Consider the following 27,836-nt stretch of genomic DNA (forward strand, 5'->3'; position numbering starts at 1 on the left):
TTTTTCCTTAAGAGTCTGAAGGGAAACAAACCGCTTTGCGTCGCTGCGAAACGTCAGGCTCTGAGTGAGCTCGCGATTAGACGTCTCGCGCCCCACGCTGGCAAGTCTGTTTATGTGACGTGGAGGAGCCGCGCGCCACTTCCGGATTCAGTGACAGAGATTTCGGGTCTGGAGCAGAGAGAGGAAAGAAGACGACATGGGTAAGAAGAAGGCGGAGAACCGGACGTGCCCGAGGTCCCTCTTCGGCTCCGTGACCGCCGGGTAGCACCAGCTCTCTCGCAACATGACATCTCTTAATAGCGCCGCTTGAGCTGCTTAGTAAAGGGGACCCACGAGGTAGCCCCCGACGGTACCGACCTGAGGGTGGGGTGGGTGAGTGACCTATGAACTCAGCGCGAGCCCTAGTAAGAGGCATCACCGTGCGTGCGCAGCGCTGTACGACTCCCGTACACAACACCTCCTAACGCGATGGAAGCTTGAGCGTGGGGGGCTCTGTAGTTTGTTGGCGCCCCTGTTGGGTACCGGGGGAGGGAGGGGGGGGGGGGGGTACTCGGTTGTCCCCCAAGCCTCTCTCAACTAGCAGCCTGGCCCTGGTGAGGAAAAGGTCTGCGCCCTCTGCCACGCAAGTTTGTGGTGGGGAGGAGGCAGCTCGGGAAAATCGAACTCTTCATCTCCTGTTGCCACTGATTGTTGGTGTTAGATGAGGGGGCTAGAGAGAAAAGTTGATAATAATAATAAAGCAGAGCTGAGTTTAGTTGGTTTTGCAGTAGTTCATTTGAAGAGGAATTTAGTATAGCTGTCCAGTTAAGCCAGCAAACCACAGTATATCTATCTTCTATAAAATATATAATACTAGTAAAAAAAGGCCCGTTTCTGACACAAATGAAACGGGCGCGAGCAAGGTTTTCCTCGGAGTGTGTATGTTTGAGAGAATATGTGACAGTGACTGTGTGTGAGAGAGAGTGTGAATGTGCGAGTGTGTGTGTGAGAGAGAGTGAGTCTGGGTGTGAGTGTGTCTGTGACAGAGAGAGAATGTGTGCAAGTGCGTATGTGAGACACAGTGTGTGAGAGAGAGTGTGTTTCACACAGATACAGTGTGTGCGAGAGAGAGAGTGTGTGTGAGACACAGACTCTCTGTGAGACTGAGAGGCATATTTTCAAAGCACTTTGGGAGGCTAAGTTCCATAGGTTTCTATGGAACTTTGGGAGGCTAAGTGCTTTGAAAATGAGCCTCTGAGTGTACGAGACCAAGAGAGTGTGCGAGTGACTGTGTGACACAGAGAGAGTGAACGTGATACAGTGTGAGACATAGAGTGTGTGAAAGACAGTGTGTGTGAGAGAGAGAGTGTGTGTGTGACAGAGATACCTCCCCCCCCCTCTCTGGTGTCAGGCCCCCCTCCCTCCCTCTCTCTGGTGTCTGAGCGTTACTATGCAGGACGCTGAGCTCTAGCTGTGCTTCAAGGAACTGACCAATCCTATTTAACAGAATGCACCGCCAACATTCTGAAGCCGAGAAACCTCGTGTGGTTGGTCACTTCTGCTTGTAACGAACCCGGAAGTACGTGATGTCAATTCAGCGATACAGAGAGCAGGAATGCCTATCTCAGCCACTTCACTTTTAGAATGTTGGAGGTGCGTTTTATATAGAGAGATATACTTGTACCTTTTTAGCAGTGCTTAAGACAATTTGCATTCGGTTACATTAAGTATTTCCCTATCTCCAGAGGCCTTTTAATCTTAAGTTTGTACTTTGGGCATTGTCAGTTAAGTCTGTGACTTGCCCAAGGTCACTAGGAGCATCAGTGGAGTTTGAATTTGTTTTCAGGGTATTGCTCTAACCCCAGTCTACTTTTCCAGAGAAAGTTATTTTGGTAGATTTATGCTTTGATGGTGTTAGAGCAAGGATAAAGAAGATTTAAAAGTACTGGATATGAAGATCAAAGGAGAATTGTCATAACTTGTCCTGTTCCATGATAGGTTGAAAGACTAGTGGGCCGTTGAGCCCAGCCTGCTGCAGGCTATGTTGATTTATCTGCCATCACTTACTGTGTTGCTTGTACCAGCTGTTTGTTAAGGTGGTGGTTTCTGATGCTGTGGTGGGGTATTTGGGAACTGGCTCATGACTTACATGTCATGACCTGTACAATAAGTTGAAAAAGTGATAGCAAAAGCCAGAAGGATGTGTACCTTAGCATTATCAAATGTAATAGATAAATATACGTTTTTATCTGCCATTATTTTCTCCATCTATAGTATTTTACATGAATTCTGAGACCACTTCATCAGATGTGGGGAGTTATTTTAGAACTGTTAAGAGCATATTCTATAATGGAACTAGGCACCCACATTTATACCAGCCATGGAGATGACTTAAGTATGAGCATAGTGAGGCTCAAGGGTGAAGAGGAGGATTTTCTAGAAGCAGATAAAAATAAAGCTGAACTGTTTAACAATTATTTCTGTTCTTTGTTCATGGATGAAAGGCTGGGGGTAAGACCGCAGAAACAAAATGCTAATGAGAATGGATGTTTAGTAGACCAGGACCAATTCTCAGAAGACCGTGTTCGTGAGGAGCTAGCTAAATTAAAAATAGACAAAGCAATGGGGCCTGATGGGATATATCCAAGGGTGCTCAAAGAACTCGTGGAAGTTTTGGCAGCTCCATTGTCTGACCTCATCAATGCTTCCTTAGAGTCGGGAGTGCTTCCGAAGGACTGGAACAGGGCGGATGTGGTCCCTCTGCACAAGAGTGAAAGTAAGGAAGAGGTTGGGAATTTCAGGCTTGTTAGTCAGACCTTGGTGGTGAGTTAACTTCTAAAGCAGAGGATTGTGAGTTTTGTAGAATCAAATGAACTGCAGGACCCGAGACAGCATGATTTCACTAGAGGCAGGTCTTGTCAGACAAATCTGGTTGATTTCTTTGACTGGATGACTGGTTATTGGAGGGGCGCTAGATAGGGTGTACTTGGATTTTAGCAAAGCCTTTGACACAGTTCTGCACAGGTGACTAATAAACTCAGTGCCCTTGATTGGGTTAAAAACTGGTTAAGTGGAAGGAGACAGAGGGTAGTGGTAAATGGAGTTTGCTCCGAGGAAAAGGATGTTATCAGTGGTGTGCCGCGGGGATCAGTCTTTGGGTCGGCTCTTTTTAACATCTTTGTGAGTGATATTGCAGAAGGTTTGTCTGGTAAGGTTTGTCTGTTTGTGACCGATACCAAACTTTGTAATAGGATAGACACCCCGGAGGGTGTGGATAGCATGCGGAGGGATCTGACAAAGCTTGGAGAATGGTCCAGCAATTGGCAGCTCAGATTTAATGTTAAAAAATGTAGGGTGATACACTTAAGTTGCAAAAATCCAAGGGAAAGGTATAGTATAGGGCATATATATGTCTTTGAATACTGTATTTTGTACTATTGTTTTGCTGAATAGACTATTGTACGCCACATTGAGCCTGCCTGCTGGCGGGAATATTGTGGGATACAAATGCCATAAATAAATAAATATAATGGAGGCAGTGTATGCAAATCAAGTTCATGCATATTCATTGTGGATATCCTGAAAACCTGACTGGCAAGGGGTACTCCAGGACTGGACTTGGGGAAACACTGGTATAGGGGGTGAAGTAGAGCGAGACTTGGGGGTGATTGTGTCTGATCTCAAGGTGGCTAAACAGTTAGAAAAGGCAACGGTCAAAGCCAGAAGGATGCTTAGGTGCATAGGGAGAGGAATGGCCTGCAGGAAAAAAAGAGGTGATAGTGCCCTTGTATAAGTCTCTGGTGAGGCCCCATTTAGAATACTGTGTTCAGTTCTGGAGACCACACCTATGAAAAGATATAAACAGGATGGAGTCAGTCCAGAGGGCGGCTATAAAATTGGTCAGTTGTCTTTTTTCATAAAGTGTGGGGACAGACTTAAAGCTCTCAATATATGTATACTTTGGAAGAAAGGTGGGAGAGAAGGGATGTGATAGAGATGTTAACTGTGGCATTAATGTACAGGAGGTGAGCCTCTTTCAAATGAAGGAAAACTAGGGAATTAGAGGGCATAGGATGAAGTTAAGAGGCTATAGGCTCAGGAGTAATCTAAGGAAATACTTTTTTCACGGAAAGGGTGGTGGTGGATGCATGGAATCGCCTCCCAGTGGAGGTGGTGGAGACGAGGACTGTGTGGGACAGGCATGTGGGATCTCTTAGGGCAGTGTTTCCCAAACCGGGTCCTGGAGGCACCCCAGCCAGTCAGGTTTTCAGGATATCCACAGTGAATATTCATGAGAGAGATTTGCATGCAGGGGAGGCAGTGCTTGCAAAATCTCTGTCATGCATATTCATTGTGGATATCATTAAAACCTGACTGGCTGGGGTGCCTCCAGGAACAGGTTTGGGAACCACTGTCTTAGGGAAAGGAGGAGATAATGGTTGCTGTGGATGGGCAAACTGGATGGGCCATTTGACTCTTTATCTGCCATCATGTTTCTATGTTAAACAGTATTCTTTAAGAAGGCGTCCTGCCCGTGCTCCACCCCCTGTGTATGCCCCCTTGCAAATACATGCCAGGTAAGTTAAGCAGTTATTTGCAGAATAGTGCTTAGGAAGAATTTTGGCATTTACACGCATGTCATCACTTTATAGAATTGCCCATCGTGTATTGTGATCCTTCTGAGCTGAAATTATTGTCAGGGTAATATGGAAAAGCTTACACCGTTCTCTCATTCTACCTAGCTTATGGTACAAAAGAAAATGTGAAATCTGTTTTTCCTTTAGCCTTTGTCAGAATTAATATTTTAACAAATGAAAACACCGGTCTCTGGAAAATGCTCTAGGGGAAAGACTACTTGGTTTTACCCCTCTTTGACTTCATAGGAAAACATAATACAAGTAGCTTACATATTTTAAATAATTCAAATGTAAAAGGAAAGTTAATACTGTGTTTTCCAGTGGCGATGAGGGCTTGTTTGACTTTTTTCAGGCAAAGAACATTTTAGACCATGTAGTCTCATGAAATGTATTTAAGCCATTCTCCGAGGACAAGCAGGCTGCTTGTTCTCACTGATGGGTTGACGTCCTCGGCAGCCCCCTCCATCGGAAACTTACTAGCAAAGGCCTTTGCTAGTCCTCGCGCGCCCATGCGCACTGCGCATGCGCGGCCGTCTTCCCGCCCGAAACCGGCTCGAGCCGGCCAGTCTTCTTTCGTCCGCGCTCGGTACGGTCGTGTTACGCCGTTCGTGCCCCGGAGAGTCGACCTCGCGCGTCCGGTTCGACGTGTTTATTCTGTTTTTTTGTGTAAAAAGAGTTCGGGAAGCGCTCCGGAAGTGTTCCGGAGGACCCTTTCGGGTTTTCTGCCCTTCCCGTAGTTTCTAGTTTTCGCCCCGTAAGTTTTCTTTCGTCATCGGGGTAGGCCTCTTTTGGCCTCGGTCGAGATTTTTTCTCCCTCTAAAATTTTGGTGCTACATTTTCGCCATTTCGGCTTTTGATTTCGCCGGCGTGATTTTTCCGCCCATGACATCGAAGCCTTCCAGCGGCTTCAAGAAGTGCACCCAGTGCGCCCGGGTAATCTCGCTCACTGATAGGCACTCTGCGTGCCTTCAGTGTCTAGGGGCCCAGCACCGCCCTCAGAACTGCAGTCTGTGTTCCCTGTTACAAAGGCGGACTCAGGTAGCGAGATTAGCCCAGTGGAACGTTTTGTTCTCGGGCTCTTCGTCGGCATCGGCACCGGAGGCATCGAGTGCATCGACGTTGTCAGCGTCCGGTCCATCTTCCTTGGCCGCCTCTTCATCGACTGCATCGAGGCATCGGACCTCTGCATCGGCGCCGAGGCATCGGGCGACTGCATCGACGTCGGTGGTACCGAGACTTCGTCTGCTGATGTCGTCGGACGGGGGTGCATCGTCAGGAGTGCAGGTGAGGGCTGTCCATTCCCCTGCTGGTGGCGGTGAGCCTTCGGGTGGGTCTCCTCCTACCCTGAGGGCTCCTGCGGTACAGCCCCCCCGAGATCGACCCTCTTCGGTCTCGGCCCCGAGGAAGCGACGGATGGATTCTACGTCCTCCTCGTCGGTGCAGGGGAGCTCCGGTGACATGCTTCGGAAGAAGTCGAAGAAGCATCGACACCGGTCTCCTTCCCGTGTCGGCACCGAGAGCTCTGGGTCGCCGAGGGATCCGGCACCCAGCAGGCATCGGCACCGTGAGGACCGCTCACCCTCTGTTCAGGAGGTGTCGATGCGCTCCACTCTGGACAGCCCGGAACAGCCTCCTCGCCCGGAACAGGTTCTGACGTCGACGCCTGCATCGACCTCTCAGCCTTTCTCTGCAGCCGCTCTAAACGAGAGCCTCCGGGCCGTTCTCCCAGAGATTCTGGGGGAGCTGTTGCGCCCTACCCCTCCGGTACCGGCGGTGCTTGCGCCTCCGGTACCGTCGAGCGTGGCGCCGGCTGGCCCATCGCCCAGGTTGAGGTCCCCGACGTCGGTACCGCGTGCGGTGCCGACCGCGGCTACCTCCCAGGAAGGCTCCCCGACTACGTCGGCGGAGGGAGCTTCGCCGATGCGGGCGAGGGAGTCTACCTCTCGACGCCCCCACCGTGGACGGGGTTCCACTGAGTCGAGCAGGGCGAGGTTGCAGACACAGGTTCGTGAACTTGTGTCTGACACCGAGGGTGAGGCCTCGTGGGAGGAAGAGGAAGACCCCAGATATTTCTCTGACGAGGAGTCTGAGGGTCTTCCTTCTGATCCCACTCCCTCTCCTGAAAGACAGCTTTCCCCTCCTGAGAGTCTGTCTTTCGCTTCCTTTGTCCGGGAGATGTCTACGGCCATCCCCTTCCCGGTGGTTGTGGAGGACGAGCCCAGGGCTGAAATGTTTGAGCTCCTGGACTATCCTTCTCCACCTAAGGAAGCGTCCACTGTACCCATGCATCATGTCCTCAAAAAGACATTGCTGGCGAACTGGACCAAGCCATTAAGTAATCCCCACATCCCCAAGAAGATTGAGTCCCAGTACCGGATCCATGGGGACCCAGAGCTGATGCGCACTCAGTTGCCTCACGACTCTGGAGTTGTGGATTTGGCCCTAAAGAAGGCTAAGAGTTCTAGGGAGCATGCTTCGGCGCCCCCGGGCAAAGACCCTAGAACCTTAGACTCCTTTGGGAGGAAGGCCTACCATTCTTCTATGCTCGTGGCCAAGATCCAATCTTACCAGCTCTACACGAGCATCCACATGCGGAACAATGTGCGGCAGTTGGCGGGCTTGGTTGATGCTCTTCCCCCTGAGCAAGCCAAGCCTTTTCAGGAGGTGGTCAGGCAGCTGAAGGCGTGCAGGAAATTCCTGGCCAGAGGAGTGTATGACACTTTTGATGTTGCGTCCAGGGCCGCTGCTCAAGGTGTGGTGATGCGCAGGCTCTCATGGCTGCGTGCCGCCGACCTGGAGAATAGACTCCAGCAGCGGATTGCGGACTCGCCTTGCCATGCGGACAACATTTTTGGAGAAAAAGTCGAGCAGGTGGTAGAGTCTCTCCACCAGCGGGACACCGCATTCGACAAGTTCTCCCGCCGGCAGCCTTCAGCATCTACCTCTACAGGTAGAAGATTTTTCGGGGGAAGGAAGACTGTTCCCTATGCTTCTGGTAAGCGTAGGTACAATCCTCCTTCCCGACAGCCTGCGGCCCAGGCTAAGCCCCAGCGCGCTCGCTCTCGTCAGCAGCGTGCGCCTCAGCAAGGCCCCGCGGCTCCCCAGCAAAAGCAGGGGGCGAGCTTTTGACTGGCTCCAGCAGAGCATAGCCGCAGTACAAGTATCAGTGCCGGGCGACCTGCCAGTCGGGGGGAGGTTAAAAGCTTTTCACCAAAGGTGGCCTCTCATAACCTCCGACCAGTGGGTTCTTCAAATAGTCCGGCAAGGATACACCCTCAATTTGGCCTCAACACCTCCAAATTGTCCACCGGGAGCTCAGCCTTACAGCTTCCAACACAAGCAGGTACTTGCAGAGGAACTCTCCGCCCTTCTCAGCGCCAATGCGGTCGAGCCCGTGCCATCCGGGCAAGAAGGGCTGGGATTCTATTCCAGGTACTTCCTTGTGGAAAAGAAAACAGGGGGGATACGTCCCATCCTAGACCTAAGGGCCCTGAACAAATATCTCGTAAAAGAAAAGTTCAGGATGCTTTCCCTGGGCACCCTTCTCCCCATGATTCAGCAAAACGATTGGCTATGCTCTCTGGACTTGAAGGATGCCTACACACACATCCCGATACTGCCAGCTCACAGACAGTATCTGCGATTTCAGCTGGGCACACGTCACTTCCAGTACTGTGTGCTACCCTTTGGGCTCGCCTCTGCGCCCAGGGTGTTCACAAAGTGCCTGGCTGTGGTAGCAGCGGCACTTCGCAGGCTGGGGGTGCACGTGTTCCTATATCTCGACGATTGGCTGGTGAAGAACACATCCGAGGCAGGAGCCCTGCAGTCCATGCAGATGACTATTCGCCTCCTGGAGCTACTGGGGTTTGTGATAAATTATCCAAAGTCCCACCTTCTCCCACTGCAGAAACTCGAATTCATAGGAGCTCTGCTGGATTCTCGGACGGCTCGCGCCTATCTCCCAGAGACGAGAGCCAACAACTTGTTGTCCCTCGTCTCGCAGGTGCGAGCGTCCCAGCAGATCACAGCTCGGCAGATGTTGAGATTGCTGGGCCACATGGCCTCCACAGTTCATGTGACTCCCATGGCCCGTCTGCACATGAGATCTGCTCAATGGACCCTAGCCTCCCAGTGGTATCAGGCTGCTGGGGGTCTAGAAGACGTGATCCACCTGTCCACGAGTTTTCTCACATCCCTATATTGGTGGACGATTTGGTCCAATTTGACTCTGGGACGTCCCTTCCAAATTCCTCAGCCACAAAAAGTGCTGACCACGGATGCGTCTCTCCTGGGATGGGGAGCTCATGTCGATGGGCTTCACACCCAAGGAAGCTGGTCCCTCCAGGAACGCGATCTGCAGATCAATCTTCTGGAGTTACGAGCGATCTGGAACGCTCTGAAGGCTTTCAGAGATCGGCTGTCCCACCAAATTATTCAAGTTCAGACAGACAATCAGGTTGCCATGTATTACGTCAACAAGCAGGGGGGCACCGGATCTCGCCCCCTGTGTCAGGAAGCCGTCAGCATGTGGCTCTGGGCTCGCCGTCACGGCATGGTGCTCCAAGCCACATACCTGGCAGGCGTAAACAACAGTCTGGCCGACAGATTGAGCAGGATTATGCAACCTCACGAGTGGACGCTCAATTCTCGTGTAGTGCGACAGATCTTCCAGGTGTGGGGCACCCCCTTGGTGGATCTCTTCGCATCTCGAGCCAACCACAAAGTCCCTCAGTTCTGTTCCAGGCTTCAGGCCCACGGCAGACTGGCATCGGATGCCTTCCTCCTGGACTGGGGGGAAGGTCTGCTGTATGCTTATCCTCCCATACCTCTGGTGGGGAAGACTTTGTTGAAACTCAAGCAAGACCGAGGCACCATGATTCTGATTGCTCCTTTTTGGCCGCGTCAGATCTGGTTCCCCCTTCTTCTGGAGTTGTCCTCCGAAGAACCGTGGAGATTGGAGTGTTTTCCGACCCTCATCACACAGGACGAAGGGGCGCTTCTGCATCCCAACCTCCAGTCTCTGGCTCTCACGGCCTGGATGTTGAGAGCGTAGACTTTGCCTCTTTGGGTCTGTCAGAGGGTGTCTCCCGCATCTTGCTTGCTTCCAGGAAAGATTCCACTAAGAGGAGTTACTTCTTTCAGTGGAGGAGGTTTGCTGTCTGGTGTGACAGCAAGGCCCTAGATCCTCGCTCTTGTCCTACACAGACCCTGCTTGAATACCTTCTGCACTTGTCTGAGTCTGGTCTCAAGACCAACTCTGTAAGGGTTCACCTTAGTGCAATCAGTGCATACCATTACCGTGTGGAAGGTAAGCCGATCTCAGGACAGCCTTTAGTTGTTCGCTTCATGAGAGGTTTGCTTTTGTCAAAGCCCCCTGTCAAGCCTCCTACAGTGTCATGGGATCTCAATGTCGTTCTCACCCAGCTGATGAAACCTCCTTTTGAGCCACTGGATTCCTGCCATCTGAAGTACTTGACCTGGAAGGTCATTTTCTTGGTGGCAGTTACTTCAGCTCGTAGAGTCAGTGAGCTTCAGGCCCTGGTAGCCCACACTAAATTTCATCATAACAGAGTAGTCCTCCGCACTCACCCTAAGTTCTTGCCAAAGGTTGTGTCGGAGTTCCATCTGAACCAGTCAATTGTCTTGCCAACATTCTTTCCCCGTCCTCATTCCTGCCCTGCTGAACGTCAGCTGCACACATTGGACTGCAAGAGAGCATTGGCCTTCTATCTGGAGCGGACACAGCCCCACAGACAGTCCGCCCAATTGTTTATTTCTTTTGATCCCAATAGGAGGGGAGTGGCTGTAGGGAAACGCACCATATCCAATTGGCTAGCAGATTGCATTTCCTTCACTTACGCCCAGGCGGGGCTGGCTCTTGAGGGTCATGTCACGGCTCATAATGTTAGAGCCATGGCTGCGTCGGTAGCCCACTTGAAGTCAGCCTCCATTGAAGAAATTTGCAAAGCTGCGACGTGGTCATCTGTCCACACATTCACATCTCATTACTGCCTGCAGCAGGATACCTGACGCGACAGTCGGTTCGGGCAGTCAGTTCTTCAGAACCTGTTTGGGCTTTAGGATCCAACTCCACCCCCCGAGGGCCCTGTTTGTTCTGTTCCAGGCTGCACTCTCAGTTAGTTGGTAAATTTTTTAGGTCAATCTCAGTTATGTCCTCGCCGTTGCGAGGCCCAATTGACCATGGTTGTTGTTTTGAGTGAGCCTGGGGGCTAGGGATACCCCATCAGTGAGAACAAGCAGCCTGCTTGTCCTCGGAGAAAGCGAATGCTACATACCTGTAGAAGGTATTCTCCGAGGACAGCAGGCTGATTGTTCTCACAAACCCGCCCGCCTCCCCTTTGGAGTTGTGTCTTCCCTTGTATTGTCTTGCTACATACTGGACTGGCCGGCTCGAGCCGGTTTCGGGCGGGAAGACGGCCGCGCATGCGCAGTGCGCATGGGCGCGCGAGGACTAGCAAAGGCCTTTGCTAGTAAGTTTCCGATGGAGGGGGCTGCCGAGGACGTCAACCCATCAGTGAGAACAATCAGCCTGCTGTCCTCGGAGAATACCTTCTACAGGTATGTAGCATTCGCTTTAAAAGTTCTGGCCGCTACAGTTTTTTTAATACCTAGATATTTAGCGCTGGTATTAGGATAAACTTACCATAACTGACTGCCAGCTGTTACCCAGTTATTGGCAGTATTCAAACTGGCACCTGAATAAGGTTAGAACAGCTATTTGGCTGAAAATCATCACTAACTACATAACTAGAAATGTCACACAGTTTGTGTCCTGGTTCTATGCCGATAGTGCTGGGGTGGTCTGAAAGGGTTTTTAGTAGTAGTTTTAGAATGGAGGAGTAACCTAATAGAGTAACAAGCTGATAACCAGGAGAACCTGGCTGAAATCCCTCTGCAGCACAGTAGGCCACCTAATTGTTAGTGCAGTGAGCTGATGATTCTCAAAGCAGCTCCTTTATTATTCTGGGCAATTCACTTAACCCTTTATTGCCCCAGGTACAAAAATTTAGATTGTGAGCCCACTAGGGACAAAGTACCTGCATAGTATAAATGTATATTATTGCTTTGGTTTTACCACAGAAAAATGGTATATCAAATCCCTGACTCTTTACCCTGTCCATTGCCTCAGGTATAAATTTAGTGAGCCCTCCAGGGACAGAAAAATACTTTGCTGTAGCTGAATGTATGCCACTTCGGGCTTGCAGGCAAAATATAAGAAGTTATAAATAAATATCTGGATAATACTTCTGAAAATCTAGGTATGGCTCTGGTGAGCAGCACTTACTGGGTAGGATAAGCTTCTACCTGAATAAGTACCTGTATAAAATATAATAAGAGGAGCAGGCGTGGGTGGGATCATATGTGACGATCTAAAAGTGGCCAAAGTGGTAGAAAAGGTGATGGCGAAGCTAGAAGGATGCTTGGGTGCATAGGGAGAGGAATAGCCAGTAGGAAAAAGGAGGAGATGATGCCCCTGCATAAGACTCTGGTGAGACCTCATTTAGAACATTGTGTGCAATTTTGGAGACCTCACCTTCAAAAAGATGTAAAAAGAGGGGGGCTACTATAATGGTTAGTGGTTTTCTGTATGGGGACAGACATGTGTACTTTGGAAGAAAGGTGGGAGAGGGGAGATATAATAGAGACATTTAAATACTTATGCAGCATAAATGCACAGGAGGTGAGTCTTTCAATTGAAAGGAAGCTCTGGCTCGAGGGGGCATAGGATGAAGGTGAGAAGGAATAGACTCAGAAGTAACCTGAGGAAATACTTCTTCACGGAAAGGGTGGTAGAAGTGGTGGAGTCGAAAACGGTATCTGACAGTGTCTGAATTCAAGAGAGCGTGGGACAAGTATATAGGAGCTCTAAGGGAGTGATGGGGAGAGTACATGGCAGACTCACTGGATAGACTATATAGGCTTTATCTACCTATATTTTTCTATGTAATATGTAAACTACTTTGATTGTAACCACAGAAAGGCGGTATATCAAATCCCATCTGCTTTCCCTTAGGTTGTTTATTGGGTTTTTGTTTTTTTACATTTGTAAGCTTGTATCTTACAAAGTCTAAAACACAACAATCGTAGAATGTTGTTTCTGATTGCTTTATTTGTAGGTGGCTTCTTTTCCAGCATCTTTTCCAGTTTATTTGGAACACGGGAAATGCGAATTTTGATCCTGGGACTGGATGGGGCAGGAAAGACTACAATTCTGTATAGGTTACAGGTCGGGGAGGTTGTTACCACCATTCCTAGTAAGTGCTGGTTTAAAGGTGATTTTATATATCTGGCCTTCTGCATTTGTTAATAAACTGTAGTAAACTTCCTTCTATACAGTGCGGAATTTGCAGTTCTATAAGTGAACATAGGAGTTTGTACCCCGCACTTTCCCACTCATGGCAGGCTCAATGCGGCTTACATATTGTATACAGGTACTTATTTGTACCTGGGGCAATGGAGGGTTAAGTGACTTGCCCAGAGTCGCAAGGAGCTGCCTGTGCCTGAAGTGGGAATCGAACTCAGTTCCTCAGTTCCCCAGGACCAAAGTCCACCACCCTAACCACTAGGCCACTCCTCCACTCCAGCTAACTAGTTCTCAACCCAGTCCTGGGACACACCCAGTCAGTCAGGGTTTCAGAATACCTACAATGAATATGCATGAGATAAATGTGCATGCACTACCTCCATTGGATGCAGATCTATTGCATGCATGTTCATTGTGGGGATCCTGAAAACCTGACTGGTGTGAGAAGCCACTGTGTTAACTTCATCTGCTGAAAAAATTCCCCATTGGCCACATTCACAAAAGGACCTTAAGCATAAGTGCATTAATGTTCATTATCATTTTGGTTTAGTTTATGCTTTTCCATCTTGGGAAACTTGCTGCTCTTTAGCCACAGTTGTATGCATCCTATTTCCGAATGTGCTTAGCTTTTTTTTTAAATGTTTGGACTCCATGTAGTGTACCTGGTTGCATTAATTCATTGTTACCAGAATAAGAATAGTGTGCTGCTTGCATGGGACCTTTAATGTCCCATAGTAGACACGACATAGATTTTTGCATAACTCAGAGAAAATCCTCATCCTCTAAAACAGAGGTGGGTAACCATGGTCCTTGAGGGCCATAACCCAGTTGGGTTTTCAGGATGTCCGCTAAGTAAATACATCTCATGCATATTCATACAGTGAAAGCAGTACATTCAAATCACTCATGCATATTTGTTGTGGACATCTTGACAACATGATTGGGTTGTGGTCTTTGAGGACCATGGTTACCCACCCCTGCTCCAAAGTCATATTAACGCATTAGTTGAAGACCAGTTAAAGTATGTCAGTACCATCCAGTGGCGTATTTATACAAGTTGCTTGTGTGGCGTATGTACCCCCCTGTCAGACCTGGCTCCCCCACCCCCGCCTGTACCTTACAATCATCTCTGCTGCAGTCTTCACCCAGGCAGTGGCACTCATAGGTGGCCTACCGGGACTTCCTCTCTGAACTGTCCTGCCCTTTCTGACGCAATTTCCTGTTTTGTGAAGGGTGGGACGGTTCAGAGAAGAAGTCTCAGTGCAGGCCACAGGCAGCCTGAGTGCTACTGTCTGGGTGAAGACTGTAGCAGCGATGATTTTAAGATACCGGGGGGGAGGGGCATTGTGGTAGACATACCCCTGTAAAATTCCTGGCTATACCACTGGTACCACCTCTTGTAATGTTTGGCCTGTCCCTGCCTAGCCTATGAATTCTCAGAAGAAAAGAGCCCAAATTGTTTTGTCTGCTGAGTGTTATTAACCCGTTCATCACAAGTTCATTTTATCAGCAAAACAAGGGGAAAAAAAAAACAGAAAAAAAATCATGCCATAGCTGCTGTTAAGATTCTGATATCTTGAAAGGTACATTAATGTGGTTGCATTTGCTCAAAGTATTGAAGTAACTTTTTTTTATTTTTCAGCAATTGGTTTCAATGTTGAGACTGTAACGTACAAGAACCTTAAATTTCAGGTGTGGGACCTTGGGGGCCAGACAAGTATCAGGTAATAAATGTTTGATTACATTTTAATTGTAATATTGGTTTGCCTTGTACAGTGCCTGGTTTCCAAGCAGTAGCCTCGGTAGTATTCCAATGACTAGAGCCTTCCTTGTGTGCACTACCTTTCTGATGTAGACACATTTTTCTAGGATTAGGAAGGATTTGCTTCAGAGTCTGGAGTTAGCAGTGGAGGAGAAGGGTGCAGATAAGAGAGATTTACCCAGTGAACGGAGTTCCCGGGGAGGAATGTAGGGAGAGATGAGAGTGGAAAGGTACTGAGGAGCTGCAGAGTGAATACACTTATAAGTCCATAAGAGGAGTTTGAACTGTATGCGGAAACGGATAGTGAGCCAGTGAAGTGAGTTGAGGAGAGGGCTAATATGAGCATAGCAACACTGGTGGAATATTAGTTGTGCAGCAGAATTTTGAACAGATTCAAGAGGAGAGAGATGGCTAAGTGAGAAGCAAGTTGCAATAGTCTAAGCGAGAGGTGATAAGAGTGTGGATGAGGGTTCTGGTAGTGTGCTTAGAAAGGAAAGGGTGAATTTTGGTGATGATATAGACAAGCCAAACAGAGAGGGTAAGCAGTATACATAAAAAGTACACAAACAAAAAAAGCAACACTGGGCCTTCAAGACTGAGACAGCAGGAGTATTTATTAATGAAATGACCCGACACGGGCCGTGTTTCGGCGTTAAACAACGCCTGCCTCAGGGGTCAGAGTTTGGACGTAAATTGTGTAAAATGTGTATGTATCCAATGCCTCTGAGATTGGACGTAGAAAATTTCTAAAACCAAGCTAGCCCGTCGCAAAGGACAGCCGCGATGTAGGAAAAAGCAAAATTTACATTTAAATTTAAAATTATCCTAATAGTGTTTCTTTGCCTCAGACTGCTTTTCTAGCTCTGACCACAAGGCAGCGCTGTTCGTTTGTTAGGATTTATTAACTGCCTTTATAAAGAGATTCACTCAAGGTGGTGATATAAAGAACTTGCAGATACTGGCTCCTTTTTATGTGTACAGGCAGAATTGTGCAGAGATAGTATATCACCTCCTCTATATGCAGTGGAAAAGTGTTATGGCAATGTTTCCTGTATTGAGGGAGGTCAATTTTCAGATATTCAGTTTATGCAGGTATTTTTTGTTTAATCTTAATACTAAGTTTGAAGATTTGAAAAACACCGTAGACTCTGTTAAAAATGATTTAACAACAAAAGTGCAATCTTTACAACAAGAGGTTGATACTTTAAATGCCTTTAAAAATGTTTCCACTAAGGACTCTACAGACCTTAGACGTAAGATCGAACAGATTGAGAACTTTAACAGACGCCTAAATCTCCGTCTCTTGAATTTTCCTATAATTGCGGGGGTAACTCTGATAGATACCTTTAAGAAATACTTGTTAGAAATCTTGAATTTTCCTGCTGAGACAATACCCCCATTAAATAAAATATATTATATTCCTAAAACAAGGGAAGGAGTGCAAGGCTCTGAGAAAGGTATTTCTGACTTACAAAATATTTCTGATATTCTGGAACAATCTTTGGACATTATAATGAACAGAGCTACATTGGTTGTATCAATGGTCTTTGAGCAGGATTACAATGCTATTCTAAGACTTTATTTTAGAAATTTGAAAGCTCAATTCTATGGCTCAAAAGTGTGGATATAGCCAGACGTCACCAAGTCTACCCAACAAAAAAGGAAGTTATTTCTTGCTTTAAAACAAAAGACAATAGATATTGGTGCTTCCTTTTTTCTTGCTTATCCGTGTAAGTGTGTAGTTAAATTGGGTCCAACTAAATATATCTTCTTTTCGCTGGAACAACTTAAATCATTTGTAGAATTGAAACAAGTGAAATGAAATTGTTTTTTTTCTGGAGAAAAAGCAGCTTTTTTTTTCTTAATTTGAATATAAGTTTGTAAAACTTCTCTTACTCTTTTCCCCCCCTCATCCAAATTGGGGTCTAAGAAAGGATATTAATTATATAGTTCCTAAAGATGACTAACCAGTCTAAGTATATAAGTATGTATATATATGTATATGTATATACGTGTATATGCAAATGTGTCTATAAGTTATCATAATGCCTGATAAATGTGAATGATTGGATATTATTTTATTTTCCTCCTGTATTTCTGTACAAGGTAATCCTTGAAAATTGTAATTTAAAATTATAAATAAAGAAATAAAAAAAAAAAGAAAATGGCCCTCCCCATACTTTATTAATAGCTCTACAGAATTGTGCAGTGTTCAGGTCATAGCAATCAAACAGTTTACTTCAAGTAAGACAGAGGCCAGATGAGCCGACTCAGGGGGTGGTGACTGTTGTGAAGTATATGCAAAATCTCTGCCTGTACAACTGGGCCTGTTTTTTCTTTTACCTGAGCTGACAATCTAAGCAAGTGGTGACCCTACCCTCCTACCTACTCTCCTCTCCTCCTTCCTGTACACATTAATTCATTTGATTTGCTTACTTTATTTTTTGTCTATTAGATTGTAAGCTCTTTGAGCAGGGACTGTCTTTCTTCTATGTTTGTGCAGCGCTGCGTACGCCTTGTAGCGCTATAGAAATGCTAAATAATAGTAGTAGTAGAATCCCGTGTCTGAGAAGGTGCTCAGTCTTTAGTAATCCAAACTGCGTACAGTTCTAACGTTACGGATAAGCAGAGGTAGTATTTTAGCTTAAGAATGTGACTCTTTTTGAAGGTACAGTTATGGTTGAAATTGTTCTGAATAATAATAATTTCTTTTTTACCGACTTACTGTATTGCTTTAAATAAATCCTGCAGCATAAAGAGCCTTCTCTGTTTTGTTCTAGACCATACTGGCGCTGCTATTATTCCAACACAGATGCTGTTATTTATGTAGTGGACAGCTGCGACCGTGACAGAATTGGAATTTCCAAGTCAGAATTAGTAGCTATGTTGGAGGTATGAAAACAGGGATATGCACATTCTTTACAACTGTATGTGAAGTTATTTTTTATTTAAAATTTATGATTTTCCCCAAAAGAGCAGAATGGTGGGAATTTTAAAAGGAAGCAGTGCTAATTTTTGTGCATGCATGGCGGGGGTTCTCTGATATCTTTGATACCTCTGATATCTTCAAGCTGCTGTCTTTTAAGATAAGTGTTCTTAGAAACACTAGTTTTTTCATGAGATTATATATTGTCTGACAAAAAGAAACATAAGAAATATAAGAATGAAACAAATAGTTGTAAAACAACGAGGAGAGCCTATGGGGATTTGCACCACACCATTTCGCTTATTGCGATAGAACAAATGTGTGTTCTGATGGTTGTGTGAGGCAGTTAGATCTGATGTTCTCCAGATACTAAAATGTTACTTTTTATGACCTGTGCTCCATATTGATGTCTGGGACATGTTTATGTATATTAGGCATATTTTCAAAGCATTTAGCCTTCCAAAGTTCCATAGAAACCTATGGAACTTTGGAAGGCTAAGTGCTTTGAAAAAATGCCTCCTAGAGATTTAAATTGGATGTACTTGAGTTGGGATAAAGGCCTTAGTACTGTGCGTGGCAATTTTTTTTGTATCCAAATAAAACTTGTGTGGACCGCCCCCCCCCCCAAAGGGTCAGAATAATAATGTGCCTATGGAAAGCCCACCCAGGTGGTGCCCCCAAATGTGTTTTGTGACATCATTTGGGGTCCCGACTCAGTTTTTGGAAGCCCTGTCTTAGTACCACTCTTCAAAGCAGAAGTGCGGGTGTAGAAGTTTCACTTTAAAACTTGACATGCATTTGCTGTTGCCTTTTTTTTTTTTTTTTTTTGGTGTGTTGCTTCTTTTTCCATGGAAAAAAAAAATGTAAATAGAAATGAAAGTACACTCTGTGTAAATTATTTTTCCTCTCTTAATTTAAACACAGCACCAGGAATGCTGCCACTAAGGGGGTAGTTCTATAAAATGAGCACTAAGATTTACATGCTCGGTAATGTTTGGAATACTAACATGGGCATGCATATTTGCCAGATTTATGCCTAAGCAGTATTCTGTAAATACGCACTTATGAATAGTGTATATTTGCAAAGGGGGGTACACATGGATGGAGCCTGGGAGGGACACACCTTTATAAAATACTACATGGTGTCTGGAAAAATACAGGACCCCTTCCAGAGGTTCAAAATACTTTGCAATTGTTTAAACGTTTAGTATGACTTTTGAAAAGACATTAATCCAATCTTTATTAGGAAACTCCCTTAGCAAATGCTTTGCACAGTATGCCTTATTTTGTTTCAAAAATGTAATTTCAACTTTCTTCTTTGCTAAACATCATTTTGCTAAAATGGATCTTAATGGTCACTTCCTGATCATCCAGGTTTTTTTTTCTTTTTACAGCATCTTGTAGTAATGCCTTTCAATAGTAATAATTTTTTAATGATAGTACATTTGTTTTTGGGTTATTTGGAAAATGTTGGGTCCCGCTTTTTCTGGATTCCATGTATAAAGTATGTGTGCCTTTGGCATTTAGGTGCCTGCAGTTACACTAGGTCTATGGCTGATGTAAGTTCCTTTACCTAAATTTTAAGCATGTTTGTACTCAGGTTAGTATTCTATAAAAGAAAATAGGTGCCTCTGCTTCTTTACAGAATAAACTCCTGCCAGGAACCCTGTTACAGCATAACTCTTCATATGTGGCTAAAAGTATGTTGTGGAATAGTTACTGAGGGACAGTGGGGTTGAACAGTTACTTATTACACTGGCAGTTTATTCATGTATATAGCTTTTAAAATTGCCCTTCCCTTTTATCCATAGAATAATGCACAGGAGTGTGTGCGCCCAGCAGGTCTACAAATCATCAACGTTTCCATGAAAATCAGGCTGCTTGTGGTGCCAACCCAATGGGGTGGCTTAGTGCAGCAGAAAGTTCTTGGTTCTGGCTCTTTGGGCTGGCTGTGGATGCTGAGAAGTGGGGAATGAACCATGGTCATTGCTCAGGAGTAATATTTAGTGACTGGATTTAAGATCATTCTTGCAGGCCAGGACTGTCACTGTACTGACCAGACAATACAAGTTAGGGGTGGGAATCTCCAGCTGGTTGCAAATAAACTCATGGTGCCAGGTCCAAGACTTAATTTTTTTTTTAAGGTGTCTTCTAATTCATATTGGTCATCTCCTCAGAAGGAATCGACAGTCTTTTAGGGAAAATGCCCAACAGAACTGGTTTTGATTATGATTGTTCTACACTGCTGATCAGCGTTTGCATTTCTGATACTGTATCATGTTAGTCCTATTACTAGGTTGCCATTTTAAAGTTTACCTCATTGAGTGTATTTTATGGTTATACTGGGTTGTTTTACTATTGTTAATTTAACAAGTTTTGTAGCTGTTGTAGACTGCTTTTGATAAATCTCTTTGTTAAATGCAGCTAATAAATCCCAATAACTAGAACAAGTAAATAAACAAGGAGCCCTGCAGGTCCTTCTACATAGCTGGGATTCTGGCAGCATGACAAGCTCTAGCCTACATCTTTGGTCCTGGGGAACTGAGAAACTGAGTTCGATTCCCACTTCAGGCACAGGCAGCTCCTTGTCACTTAACTCTCCATTGCCCCATGTAAGCCGCATTGAGCCTGCCATGAGTGGGAAAGCGCGGGGTACAAATGTAACAAAAATAAAATAGATACTATTGGAGATTCTACATGGAATGTTGCTATTCCACTAGCAACATTCAATGTAGAAGCCTGTGCGGCCACATTGATGATCTGCAAGGGCCGACTTCTACATGGAATGTTGCTAATGGAATAGCAACATTCCATGTAGAATCTCAAATAGTAGCAACAGTGTAGGAGTGGCCTAGTGGTTAGGGTGGTGGACTTTGGTCCTGGGGAACTGAGGAACTGAGCTCGATTCCCGCTTCAGGCACAGGCAGCTCCTTGTGACTCTGGGCAAGTCACTTAACCGTCCATTGCCCCATGTAAGCCGCATTGAGCCTGCCATGAGTGGGAAAGCGCGGGGTACAAATGTAACAAAAATAAAATAGATACTATTGGAGATTCTACATGGAATGTTGCTACTATTGGAGATTCTACATGGAATGTTGCTATTCCACTAGCAACATTCAATGTAGAAGCCTGCGCGGCCACATTGGTGATCTGCAAGGGCCGACTTCTACATGGAATGTTGCTAATGGAATAGCAACATTCCATGTAGAATCTCAAATAGTAGCAACATTCCATCTAGAATCTCCAATGGTAGCAACATTCCATGTAGAATCTCAAATAGTAGCAACAGTGGAGGAGTGGCCTAGTGGGTTAGGGTGGTGGACTTTGGTCCTGGGGAACTGAGGAACTGAGCTCGATTCCCGCTTCAGGCACAGGCAGCTCCTTGTGACTCTGGGCAAGTCACTTAACCCGCCATTGCCCCATGTAAACCGCATTGAGTCTGCCATGAGTGGGAAAGCGCGGGGTACAAATGTAACAAAAAAAAAAAAATGTGTGCGCCTCCTTGAACCTAAGCATGTTACAGAATAGCAGCACTGTTATTCTATAACCTAGGCTCCAGTTGGGCACATATCTTTATGGAATTGCCCTTTATGGTTTTGAAAAACAGGTGAGCAGCGCTGGACAGCTTTTCTGTTGCTTTCTAGTATCCTTATCCTGAAAATAATAATCCTCCTTTCATCCCTCCCCTTTTTTTTTTTTAAGGGGCAGGGATGGAGTTGGTGCTAAAGTTACCTGAGTAATTCTAATTAAATTATCCTGACTTCTGTTTTGCTGCATTGAACTTTGTGGAAAAAGTAAGAGAGGATTGATTTATTTTTATTTTATTTTTTTGCTTGTGCAAATCAAACTATAGGGTGAATGGACTGCAGCCTAGGTCATTGATTTCCAGTGTTGTCCTGGGGACTTCACCGATAGGTATTCAGGATAGGAACAATGAACATGTGTCAGAAATTTTACTGGGTTTCCAGAGTACACATCTAACTGGGGAGGGGTTCACAAGATGAGATGCTTGAACTAAATTAAAGTTTTGTGTCCAGTAAGGCAAAAACAACAATGCACAATTTTGAAATGATGTAGTCTGGCCATAGATAATTTTTTTCACTTTTAGGAAGGAACAAAACAAAATTCTACTTTAAAATATATACAATGGGTTACCTGTTATTTGTGTTCCACACCAATTTGTGAACAAATACTTTATTCTGAATGTTTTCTGTGGAATCTTCTAGTTTCAGGAAATGAAACTTTGAGACAGAAGCCCTAAATCAAAATTGTGCAAGCAAATGGACTTTCAGTAACTTTTACTTCTCTCTCTCTCATTCTGTATTTGCTCAAAACTTGAATATAGTGCTGTGTGTGATGGGTTGAAGCCAGTCCTGTGGGAAGAACTGCATTTATTTTTCAGTCTTATTGTGTTCTGTATATGGTAGTGCCTGGTAGAGTTTATTGCTGAGGTACAGAAGGTAAAATGCCCCTTGATTTTTGCTTTACTTATATGAAGACTTCCTGTTGAACGAGCTCTTTATGTATAAGCTGTTCATGGTCAAATTTACTCTGCAGGAGGAAGAGCTGAAGAAGGCTATTCTTGTGGTCTTTGCGAACAAGCAGGATATGGAACAAGCCATGACTCCCACAGAAGTAGCCAATTCACTGGGCCTACCATGCCTGAAGGACAGGAAATGGCAGATTTTCAAAACATCTGCAACCAAAGGCACTGGGCTTGATGATGCAATGGAATGGTAAGTATTTACAAAACAGAATTGCTGAAAATATTTTTCATAGCTGTAGGACATCCTTAACCATCGCATAGCGGAAAGCAAATCATTAATCTTATTGTGATAGTGACTTGCGGTTGGCTATAGGACCCCACAGATACAGACAGTTTACAGTGTAAAGTCAAAGGAAACCATTATTGATGGAAAATAATTTAAAGCAATGCAGTCTGGTCCTCCAACCCTGATAACATTTACTTGCATCTCTCTTAGCAGTTCTATGTTGTTCAGTTCTAGTTACTCAAACATAAATCCAGGCCTGGCTCCAACTAGGACACTCAGGACCATGATCTTCACAGAAAATAAAGGCGCATTTTATTCTCATGCAATCCCTGGGCATCTACAGGCTGCAAACCTCTGAGCTAGGGCCACTCCTTGTTCCCTATGACTCTCCCACAGATACTGCAGCCCAGCCACCATTTTGGGAGACTTCTTTCCCTTGAAGCTTCTCTCCTGGAGATACCTTCACTTTGGACCTCTCTGAACTGGTCTGTCCTAGGGCATGTAACCACCTCCTTGCCCGAGTCCTGCTCTTCTAACTCAGCATAATAGCGCTGCCTGCCATAAGGTGGTTTAACTTCAACACCAGTGAGGGAGTGTTCCTAGGACCAGGTGCCACTGTACTACTCACGCCATCACAGTTAAGCAGCAGTGTAAGATAAATATTCATTGTGTAAATGTATGCTGGAACCCTTAACAACCAGTGATGGGTCAGGCAGCACAGAAATTTAAAAAATCCTGTTTGGAAATTTTGGAATTGGCACCAAAATTATCTGATTTTCTTAATTTGACTTAAAAAGAGGATGCTTTGTCCTAATATAGTTGATGATGGCATCTGAAGAGCAGTAGACCGTTCACTTGTCTCTTAGATTGTAAGCTCTTTGAGCAGGGACCGTCCCTCTATGTTTAAATTGTATAGCGCTGCGTAACCCTTGTAGCGCTTTAGAAATGTTAAGTAGTAGTAGTAGTAGCTGGGATATATTCTTAGCGGCAGGGACAGGAAGAGCTGGGCTGAGTGAATGGGCAAATTGGTTAGGTGTTGTTTTTTTTTTTTTTTTTGTGTGTGCCAAAAAGGCTTTGTTAGAGTTAGCCAAGCTGAGCATCTAAGAAGAAATGAAATCGTACCTAATTTTCTTTCCTTTTGGCCTGGTCAAGATGCTTGGGTTATGCATGCCTACCAGTAGCTGGAGATTGAGAACACCTGACTCAGACTTGTTTAAGAACCCTGTGCAGTTCCCAGCCAGCTAGTATTTCTCAGTCTGTCCGCCGTTGGGTGGATAAGCAATCTTAGCCAGTGTGATAGGTCCCTGTGAGGGCTCTTGCTCTCTTTCAGGGTTCTGAGGGTGGTAGATCCTGGGTAAAGGGTTAAAAAAATTTTTAAAGACTGTGCCTGTGGTATCTTCCTTGGCCATGGAGTTGCTATGCCTAAACAGAAGACCTTGCAAATCCACTGAATTTTTGTTTAAATATGGGGGAAAAGAACCTCAGAAAACACCTCTGCCATCATATCCTGTGGCTTGTTTAGTCACTCTCAGGGGCCATTCAGTCATCGGTTCTGAAAAACTCCCCGAGCAAATTTTAATTATCACGCTGTGTGCTTTCATTAAATATAACCTTTTTTTTTTTTAATGAACTATTTATGATTTTTTTTAATAAAATTGTAACACAATCCACTTAAGATAGGAGGAACTCTGTTCACTTATCTATTGGCAGAGATTACTACTACTTATCATATCTAAAGCGCTACTAGACGTACGCAGCGCTGTAGACTTGAACATGAAGAGACGGTCCCTGCTCGACAGGGACCCGTTTCACAGAACCTACTTCCTCAGAGGACCTTCAGCATGAATGTCAATTAAGAAGCTGCCGCTAAACACAATGTCGTGCCGGAATAGGTGCCTGTTAGGATCTCCGCCAATAGATAGCAGGATGAACTCTTCACTTATCTTAAGTGGATTGTGTTACAATTTTATAAAAAATCATAAAGAATTCATAAGAAATGAAGTTATATTTAATGAAAGCACACAGTGTGATAATTAAAATTTGCTCTGGGGTTTTTCAGAACAGATGCTTGAGTGGCCGCCTGAGAGCGATTAAATAAGCCACTGGATACGATGGCAGATATACAGTGGGGGAAATAAGTATTTGATCCCTTGCTGATTTTGTAAGTTTGCCCACTGACAAAGACATGAGCAGCCCATAATTGAAGGGTAGGTTATTGGTAACAGTGAGAGATAGCACATCACAAATTAAATCCGGAAAATCACATTGTGGAAAGTATATGAATTTATTTGCATTCTGCAGAGGGAAATAAGTATTTGATCCCCCACCAACCAGTAAGAGATCTGGCCCCTACAGACCAGGTAGATGCTCCAAATCAACTCGTTACCTGCATGACAGACAGCTGTCGGCAATGGTCACCTGTATGAAAGACACCTGTCCACAGACTCAGTGAATCAGTCAGACTCTAACCTCTACAAAATGGCCAAGAGCAAGGAGCTGTCTAAGGATGTCAGGGACAAGATCATACACCTGCACAAGGCTGGAATGGGCTACAAAACCATCAGTAAGACGCTGGGCGAGAAGGAGACAACTGTTGGTGCCATAGTAAGAAAATGGAAGAAGTACAAAATGACTGTCAATCGACAAAGATCTGGGGCTCCACGCAAAATCTCACCTCGTGGGGTATCCTTGATCATGAGGAAGGTTAGAAATCAGCCTACAATTACAAGGGGGGAACTTGTCAATGATCTCACGGCAGCTGGGACCACTGTCACCACGAAAACCATTGGTAACACATTACGACATAACGGATTGCAATCCTGCAGTGCCCGCAAGGTCCCCCTGCTCCGGAAGGCACATGTGACGGCCCGTCTGAAGTTTGCCAGTGAACACCTGGATGATGCCGAGAGTGATTGGGAGAAGGTGCTGTGGTCAGATGAGACAAAAATTGAGCTTTTTGGCATGAACTCAACTCGCCGTGTTTGGAGGAAGAGAAATGCTGCCTATGACCCAAAGAACACCGTCCCCACTGTCAAGCATGGAGGTGGAAATGTTATGTTTTGGGGGTGTTTCTCTGCTAAGGGCACAGGACTACTTCACCGCATCAATGGGAGAATGGATGGGGCCATGTACCATACAATTCTGAGTGACAACCTCCTTCCCTCCGCCAGAGCCTTAAAAATGGGTCGTGGCTGGGTCTTCCAGCACGACAATGACCCAAAACATACAGCCAAGGCAACAAAGGAGTGGCTCAGGAAGAAGCACATTAGGGTCATGGAGTGGCCTAGCCAGTCACCAGACCTTAATCCCATTGAAAACTTATGGAGGGAGCTGAAGCTGCGAGTTGCCAAGCGACAGCCCAGAACTCTTAATGATTTAGAGATGATCTGCAAAGAGGAGTGGACCAAAATTCCTCCTGACATGTGTGCAAACCTCATCATCAACTACAGAAGACGTCTGACCGCTGTGCTTGCCAACAAGGGTTTTGCCACCAAGTATTAGGTCTTGTTTGCCAGAGGGATTAAATACTTATTTCCCTCTGCAGAATGCAAATAAATTCATATACTTTCCACAATGTGATTTTCCGGATTTAATTTGTGATGTGCTATCTCTCACTGTTACCAATAACCTACCCTTCAATTATGGGCTGCTCATGTCTTTGTCAGTGGGCAAACTTACAAAATCAGCAAGGGATCAAATACTTATTTCCCCCACTGTATATCAGCAGGCATTTTCTGAGGTTTTTTCCCCTCATATTTAAGTAAATAGTGAGTGGACACTATTACATATTTAAGGATCTATTAATTTTGCCTACTTATTTTACGAGATCTTATGTAGTTGCTATAGCCAGGCTGCCCACTTGTCTTCCTCTCTGGATCAGAGGTGTATCTGGAATCCGGCGGTAGGGGGGGCCAGAGCCAGAGAGGGGGGGCACATTTTTGCCTCCCTCCCCCGCTGCTTACTTTTGCTGGCGGGGGGGGGGGGGGGGGCCCAACCCCCGCCAGCCGAGGTCCGACCCGCAGTCTCCATATTTCGTCTTCCTCCGTGGCCATGCTGCAAGGAAGTAACGCTGCAGTGCTGATTCGTTGAATCCAGTTCGGAGTCTGACGTCGCAGCACGTTGTACGCGCGTACAACGTGCTGCGACGGCAGACTCCGAACTGGATTCAACGAATCAGCACTGCAGCGTTACTTCCTTGCAGCATGGCCCATGGAGGAAGACGAAATATGGAGACTGCGGGTCGGACCTCGGCTGGCGGGGAGGGGGCCCAGGCCCCTGTGCCCCCACACAGATACGCCCCTGCTCTGGATAGCTGAGCATATAAATTTCTATATTTAAAGCAATACTAGTTTTCTTTCCCTGTCACCTACACCTTTTTCAGCCCTGGCTCTGTTTAAGGTATATTTGCAATGTCAATTATGGTGTTATTGTCCCCCATTGCTGGAAATATTGCTGTCTTCTTTTTTTTTGGTTCCTACAAGTCCCTATTCCATGTAACTTTTTTTTTTTCTTTTTTAGCACGTCTTATAATGAATGATTTTCTACCCACCCTCATTTTAGATATGCTATTATTCCAGACAAACACTTATCCTCACCTACAATTTTTTATATTTCACAGGTTGGTGGAATCATTGAAAAGCAGGCAGTAAAGGCCCAACACAAACTACAGTACTGTATTCTGCAGATGAAGTCCTTCAGCCATCCCTTCACAGATCACTACACCATTCTGCATCACATATTGGAAGAGAGAGAGAGACACATACATGAAGAAACTGTAGAAGTCTATTTTAAAAAGGGATGTTCCTAGCAGATGCACCAACTGACTTGCCCTGTGTAAGATAAGTTGAAATACTCCATTTTTGCTCTTTGTTCTCCTTGGTTGTGTATTCATGTTCATTTGTATTTATATGGAATTTAATTTTTGCATTTAAAATAAATCTTTTAAAGAATGCAGCAGTTATTTGCAATTTATACACTAATAAAACATCTTTAGGGAACTGATAACTTTTCTTTTTTTTTTTCTAGTACTCAAATGTGTTTGGAAATGAGATTAAGCAGAATGGTACACTGATTCTAGTAGAGTAACTTGGGTTGTAATTGGGGAAAAAAAAAAACCCAACCTAGATTACATGGGAAAAGGAAAGAATGCTGTGGTTTGGATTACTTGGTCTACATCAGGAATGACTAATTAAGGCGACTCATAAATGAAGCACCAAAAAACTTTCATAGAGGTCCTCCAACATCCATAACAAGTAACAGCCTCCAATATATAACAATTAATACTACAGACCTCAGCAGTGCCCCTTACTGGATTGTAACTTTTTATGAGCAAGATTTCACACCCATCTCCTCATCTGTCACATAATACTTTTTAAACACTTGTTTGACAATTTTTTGCCTTATTTAAAACTCTAATCAAACTATTAATGTTTTT

At 45.1% G+C, this 27,836-nt stretch overlaps 1 protein-coding gene across 1 annotated transcript; it reads left to right on the forward strand.

Annotated features, from left to right (window-relative positions):
* The first annotated feature begins 104 nt into the window (after window positions 1-104).
* Window positions 105-27,836, forward strand: ARL1 (ADP ribosylation factor like GTPase 1). The gene is made up of 6 exons (XM_030214663.1): window positions 105-200; window positions 12,755-12,892; window positions 14,585-14,666; window positions 17,485-17,596; window positions 22,188-22,366; window positions 27,021-27,836. Exons 1-6 carry the CDS (start codon window positions 197-199, stop codon window positions 27,049-27,051), a joined length of 546 nt encoding a protein of 181 aa, XP_030070523.1. The 5' UTR covers window positions 105-196; the 3' UTR covers window positions 27,052-27,836.

This window comes from Microcaecilia unicolor, chromosome 9 (genome assembly GCF_901765095.1).
Source record: "Microcaecilia unicolor chromosome 9, aMicUni1.1, whole genome shotgun sequence".
NCBI classification, from domain to species: Eukaryota; Metazoa; Chordata; class Amphibia; order Gymnophiona; family Siphonopidae; genus Microcaecilia; species Microcaecilia unicolor.

Bases quoted from the DNA above. Each gene is read 5' to 3' on its own strand.
- ARL1 (XM_030214663.1), top strand. The intron at 12,893-14,584 runs GTAAGTGCTGGT...TTTATTTTTCAG, and splicing joins GGTTGTTACCACCATTCCTA to CAATTGGTTTCAATGTTGAG. The intron at 17,597-22,187 runs GTATGAAAACAG...TTTACTCTGCAG, and splicing joins AATTAGTAGCTATGTTGGAG to GAGGAAGAGCTGAAGAAGGC.